General features: G+C 38.0%; 2 protein-coding genes across 9 annotated transcripts in view; one reads left to right on the top strand and one right to left on the bottom strand.

The window, feature by feature from the left end:
- The window catches only part of LOC308702085 (uncharacterized protein), a 27,000-nt gene extending 25,480 nt beyond the window's left edge, over nucleotides 1-1,520 (bottom strand). Inside the window, exon 1 of one of the 2 annotated variants that reach the window (XM_081384713.1) lies at nucleotides 1,407-1,520. Coding sequence is in view for 1 of the 2 variants with exons in the window: in XM_081384712.1 (XP_081240838.1) it covers nucleotides 879-924 (46 nt within the window). In the remaining variant the exon portion in view is untranslated. Of the gene's footprint in view, nucleotides 1-878; nucleotides 1,066-1,406 lie in introns of those variants that run through there. The other variant, XM_081384712.1, reaches the window with a different exon arrangement.
- The window catches only part of LOC308702087 (uncharacterized protein), a 4,971-nt gene extending 1,076 nt beyond the window's left edge, over nucleotides 1-3,895 (top strand). The window contains exons 1-5 of one of the 7 annotated variants that reach the window (XM_081384720.1): nucleotides 506-1,745; nucleotides 1,860-1,954; nucleotides 2,212-2,514; nucleotides 2,730-2,834; nucleotides 3,392-3,895. In XM_081384720.1, the coding sequence (XP_081240846.1) occupies nucleotides 1,906-1,954; nucleotides 2,212-2,514; nucleotides 2,730-2,834; nucleotides 3,392-3,612 (678 nt within the window). In that variant the 5' untranslated portion in view covers nucleotides 506-1,745; nucleotides 1,860-1,905 and the 3' untranslated portion in view covers nucleotides 3,613-3,895. Of the gene's footprint in view, nucleotides 1-486; nucleotides 1,955-2,211; nucleotides 2,515-2,702; nucleotides 2,835-3,391 lie in introns of those variants that run through there. The other 6 variants (XM_081384719.1, XM_081384717.1, XM_081384715.1 and 3 more) reach the window with 6 other exon arrangements.
- The last annotated feature ends 2,640 nt before the right edge of the window (nucleotides 3,896-6,535 follow it).

A 6,535-nucleotide genomic window follows, 5' to 3' on the forward strand; every position in this document is an offset into this window, starting at 1 on the left:
AGTATAGCCTAACTAACGGGGCACCAGTATTGTGTGAACTGAATTAGGCAATAATACAGTGAATCAGTGAAGTGTTTGAATATTTTTCCTAAATAAAAATTATACATTTACAATTGTATACAATATATATATATATATACCGTAAATTAGTATATATATATATATATATATATATATATATATATATATATATATATATATATACTGTATATATATATATATTTTTTTTTTAAATAAGTGTTGTAGTATAACCAAACAGTTCAGCAGTGATGTGTAAACTGAATTAGGCAACAATGCAGTGTATTACAGTGAAGCTATTGAATATTTTCCATAAATAAAAATCATAAAAATCGTGCAATAATATTTTTTTTCCAAACCAGCAGGACAGCAGTGGTGTTAAATCTGAATTTGGTGACACTATAGACTGTGACATTGAAGTTATTGACTGTTCTTGTAGTCACTTTTCGGGTTTTGAACTTTGCAGACGGTCCCTTATCTGTCTATCAGCCTGCGTAGGCTATCAATGTATTTTGTCCACTGCGAAGGAAAGCTCGTTTCGAGGAAAAATAGGCTGTAGCTGCTTGTGTACGTTACTACGATTAAAAAGAGGTGTTATTTGTGTAGTAACAACGTTTCGGTCACGAGTTATTAATTTCGGGAAGTTCGAATCTGTTATTGCCAACTTTAGCCTTTACCACAGACCCCTGGTAGAGAAGCACTGTTATAGTCAATTTCGGCAGCAGTGGATTCAAATTCGATGACCACGGATAACATATTTGACACATTATTCACAAATTAATTTCCATGCATTTGGCGTTGAAATTCCCGGCTTCCGTTTGGCTTCCTGTCTCGAAACCGAAAGAAAAAAATAGACTTACCGTAAATTAATAACAAGCATAGAAAGAGTAATAGTATGTTCCACATGTTTTTTTTAAAGAGCTGCAGAATCTGAATTCAAAAAAGATGATTAATTACAATGAATTAGGTTTTTAGATCTCGCTTGTTCGTCGACTGAAACACGCCCAAACACTTGAACTAGCCTTCCTTGGCTCGGTTCTTTGAATCACGCCTATGCCATCAAAAACATACTAACTTTGTCACGAGCTTGAGGAGTTGTATGATGACATAGCATTGTTAATACATAGCCTATTTTACCATAAGCTGCAACGCAGTCACGTGTAATTCGTAATTCATTATGTTTTGGAAAATGGGTGTCAAATTCTTATGAAATATGTTCTCATTTTAGGATACTTTTTGTTAAACCCCCAGGCCGTGACTGAACGTGTTCCTATGACTCGCATCGTTCAAATTCATACGAAATTGCAACTTCATAAAATAGTACTAGGACAACGTGTAAAACATTTTATATAGGCTGTAATGTAGCCTACCCTAAACAGAATACTAACCTATCAAATATTTATCCACTTGATTCTTGATCTTCAGTTAGCTTTTTAAGGTTAGATATGGCTGTGGGCTACGTCACGCTACACCCGCTGCTCTTTTAACTGGACAGATCACCTCAACTGATATCCCCTGATTAACGAGTAGGGAGCAGTGAACACTGCTCAGGGACCATGAAGAATAGGAACGGAGTGAAGTGTCGTCAAGACGAGTTCCTTAGACGCATATGAAAGCCATCTGGCAAAGAATCAAGAGAACACATTTTCCTAGTCCGTTTAACATGTCAATTTTATGGACTAGTTATAGGCTACACAATTCCCCCTTCAAGACGTTTACTTTTAACGGTAAGAAAACATATTCAATATCAACCACTTGCCATGACATCCGCTATAGGCAACCCGCAGGAACGCCTACAATTTGGTGATGTGAACTAAGATGTGATGTGATGTGAAATGTAGAGTGGTTTACTGCGTGATTGGAGTGGTTGGCAAACGGCTAAGGAATATGGTTAACGCTTTTATTTGGTTCTTTTTGAGCTTTTTGAGTCTGTTTGGTAAGTTATAAACAATTTGCATTATTCATAAAAAAGTTTCTCAATATCTTCTCTCTTTAATATCTTTTAATATAAGTTGAGAAAGTTAGTGGAAGGGATTCCAAAATAGAATCTGTAACTTTATTCGTCTCTAATAAGATTTCTAATATACATTAAGGAAAATGTCTGCATAATACAAATCTCTTTAACTGATAACTGATAGTTTTTTTTTTTTTTTTTTTTAGTCTGTTACAATTTTTTCCCCCTTTTTTCTCTAGACACGACAGAATCAGTGAAGTCAGCGTCAGTGATGGAGGGAGATTCTGTCACTCTAAACTCTGATGTTACTGAAACACAGAAATATTTTATGATACAGTGGACATTTGGAAGCACAAGAATCGCTGAAGTCAACAAACTCACACAAACCAGCTCTACGTATGATGAGAGATTCAGAGACAGACTGAAACTGGATGATCAAACCGGATCTCTGACGATCACAAACACCAGAACCACAGATTCTGGACTTTATAAACTAACAATTGTCAGTGGAGAGACCAGTTACATGAGTTTCACAGTCTATGGTGAGTAGAGAATAACAGTGTTAGCATGACCATTCTATATCTTTTAATTTTTGATATTCCTTACATGTACATTTTATTTTGTTACTGACTTTAATTCCATTTAAATGTGGATCTAATATGAATAAAGATCACAATTGTGTGTGATGAGACTAACGTCACAGACTCACAGTAACATCTGTCATTATCAGAGTCTGCTCAAAGTACTTTATCACCAGAAAGATCATCAAGCAACTTTTTCTCGTCCAGCTGTGCTGTGAACAATTCAACCGTCAATCAGACTGAGGACAGCAACATTACTGAACTCTATCAGCCAAGTTCAGGTACATCATTCACTCTTACTCTGTTAAATGTTTTCAGTCAGTGCGATAATAGTTCCTATAAAGCTTTAACAGATATGTCTGAACGGAAACACTCGTGCAGTTGTGACCAAACATATTCATAGGTGTTGGTTTGCTCCTGCTGATGGTGGCTAAACCATCAACCACATAAACCAATTCAAATTGCAAGATTTTTATTTGCAATGCATTTATGCATTTGACAGATGCTTTTTTCCAAAGCGACTTACATTGTATTCAAGTTTTACATTTGATCGGCTCATGCATTCATAGAGAAAGAATGAGTTGTATTTGCACATTTGCAACAGAACAGACCGCAGATGAGCGACAGAGACGTGAAGCAGGTGTGTGTGTGAGCGTGAGCATGAGTGGGATGTTGCTTTAGAAAACATTAGTGCAGAAAAAGATCTCAGAGAAACAGTCACATAATCACAGGTTTCTAGAAGAGCTGAGGTTAAAGAACTAGAACTAGACTCAAGAATTATAATATATTCATTATTTTAAACAATACTAGCATTCAGTTTTTTTCTTTCTTTTTTCAGGCCATATCCACTGTTGTGGTTTTACTGAAGCTGTGATTCGATTGGCTCTCTCTGCTCTGGTGGGCGTGGCTACTGTTGCTGTGCAGGTTTCTGACATCAGATCTACAAGAAGTCAGCTGATCAGAGAAGAAGAGACCAGACATCACTGTCAGACCTCTGGAGTCAGATCAGACCAACAGTGTGAACTGAGCAGAAGGTTTAGTTCCAGATATGTTTGCTGAAGTTGCTGGTACAATCATGAAAATGAAACATGCATTAATACTAGACAGATTTTTTATACTTACACAGCTGTTTATTAACATCTATTGAAAATGTATTGATTGTATTTGCACAGAATATAATTTGTATTGATCTATTCAATTAAATTCATGACTGCAAACATAATTACCCTAAACAAAATAATAATTAGCAACACATGATGCATTAGAATAATTATAAGCTCTGTTGAAATTACTCTTGGTGAATGTTTTTGGTGACCATTAATAAAGATTTAGTTTTACAACAACAATTGTCCACTTTTATTACATCCTTAAACAATATAGTTCAAGGTTGTATGTGTAACAGAGGCCAGCTAGTAGTTGCTGTGCGAGTAAACCTCACTCCTCTGATCTCATAAGGCGCTCTAGCGACAGACGCTAGAGGCTGCAGTCTTTAGCCTCCTTGTTAGAGCATCTGACTCTCATGCCGGAGACCAGGGTTCGAGACCCGCACGGAGCGGGGTGTGAAGGACCCGGTGAGAGGGGTTACATTGGTGCCGTGACCCGGATGGGAGTGAGGTTTAGGGGGGTGAGTGTAACAGAGGCCAGCTAGTAGTTGCTGTGCGAGTAAACCTCACTCCTCTGATCTCATAACGCGCTCTAGCGACAGACGCTAGAGGCTGCAGTCTTTAGCCTCCTTGTTAGAGCGTCTGACTCTCATGCCGGAGACCCGGGTTCGAGACCCGCACGGAGCGGGGTGTGAAGGACCCGGGTGAGAGGGGTTACATATGTGATTGACAGAATTCACGTGACACACAAGCAGCTCCGGGGGCCGGTTACACAAACCACTAAGACTAGACTTACAAGTTAGTCATCTCCAGATTGTGAGTCGGAAACCTTTTGTGGTCTCAGTTATTCACATCTGTACAGCTGTGGTTTGATCTGATGGATGGACAAACTGCTTGTGAAAGAGTCCAGCTAAAATAATTAAGGATATCGGAAATTAAAAACAGTTTAATTTGTTTAAAAGCAGCAGATCTAGAAGAAAATAGCGTCATAGTCCAGCTTAAGTGAGTTCAGTGATGGTTCATTTTTGTTGTAAATTTTTTTTATTAATTTAGTTTATTTATATATAGCAGCTCTGGAGAAAACAGTGATATCATCGTCCAACATCGTTTACTACATACAGCCTCAAGGTGGAGCTCCAGCAGTGTCATTCGTTTCAGGAGACACATTTCCTGAACTGATTCATAATGATTCATCACTACAGTTTAATTAATGGTAGACACAATCATCAAATTATTTGTTCTTGTGAATTTTAAATTTCTTAATTAATATGGAATTTTCTTTTCATTAAGTGGATATTAATAAAGACCATAGTATGTTGTATGTTTATGATGTAAATGTATGCCTCAGACATCACACATATGGATCGTTGGCTGAACGTCTAATGCATGTGGCACACAAAACTCAAGTGGTACTCACTGCAGTCGGATGACATTCAGCTCCACCTCTACGGACATCTAATGGGGTGGAGGGATAGAGTTATGAATATGCGTAGGGTTAGGGTGTGGTTAGATATTCTAGCTACACCCATTAAGCCCAAATTACATTTGCTCCTTCTCACTGGTTGTCTAGCTGGGAGGAGCATTTGTTCTGCAGTCAGCAGTTCTTTAACGGCCCACCTGGAAAAAAGCCATTGTGATGCCAAACACTCTTAGGCTTATCAGGATCAACTAAACCCTGGATTTTAAAAAGCATGTGAAGTTAGCGGCACCACTTTTGCAGTAAATGTTGGAGATTTTCCTTTGCCTCGTGTAAAAGTCTGTATTGCAATGTCTCAGTCAGAACCCAGGATAAATCAGGATAAATCAGGTTAAATTAGGTCAAGGGGTCTGTGAGGATGGAAAAGTACCTAACAAGCTCAGAGAGAAGATGTGTATGGGTAGTTGATAAGATGGTACTAAAAACATTAATTAAAAATAATGGATGGCACTAGAACACTGCAGGTGCAGAGAATCATGTGACCAAAGATATTCTTTAAAAATGGGTATGGCCAAAGATTTTTCCACCAATAGAAAAATGTCTCCGGGAAAGATGATGCAAATGGTAGTGAAATCTTGAGGTGAAGCAAGAAGAGAAAGATAGCTGATTTGCTACCTAGTGATAAGAAAAGGTATAAGACCTGAGGTTCTGACCATTGCAAATCAGATGAACAGCTGCATCTCACTTTGTTGCTTGTCAATAAAGTTAATTCTTCTGAAACCTGGAACTTCGACTCTTGATAGATTTCTTCGAGACCCGATTTGAGGACTTAGAATTTGGACTTAGAAGACTACAACATAATCAACGTTCTGGAATAAATAGTTTATTGGATGCACGCCAGTCTGTTATAGTAGGGACACCGTCTTTACATTGTTATGCCCCTTAACATGACGTAGATCAAAACTAAATTTGATTGGTTGCTTTAAAGGGATACTCCACTGTTTTTGGAAATAGGCTCATTTTACAACTCCCCCAGAGTTAAACAGTTGAGTTTTACCGTTTTCAAATCCATTCAGCCGATCTCTGGGTCTGGCGGTACCACTTTTAGCATAGCTTAGCATAGATCATTGAATCGGACAAGACCATTAGCATCTCTCTCAAAAAAATTACCAAAGAGTTTCGATATTTTTCCTATTTAAAACTTGACTCTTCTGTAGTTACATCGTGTACTAAGACCAACGGAAAATGAAAAGTTGCGATTTTCTAGGCTGATATGGCTAGGAACTATACTCTCATTCCTGCGTAATAATCAAGAATATTTGCTGCCGTACCATGAGTCCAGCAGGCGTAATGATATGACGCAGCGCCTGAAAATAGTTCCCAGCTCAGTAGACTATAGGGTCAGCTATTTTCAGGCGCTGCATCATATTATTATTCCAGTAGGCCTACTGATGTTTGGTAA

This window comes from Scardinius erythrophthalmus (genome assembly GCF_964197995.2).
Source record: "Scardinius erythrophthalmus genome assembly, chromosome: 14".
NCBI classification, from domain to species: Eukaryota; Metazoa; Chordata; class Actinopteri; order Cypriniformes; family Leuciscidae; genus Scardinius; species Scardinius erythrophthalmus.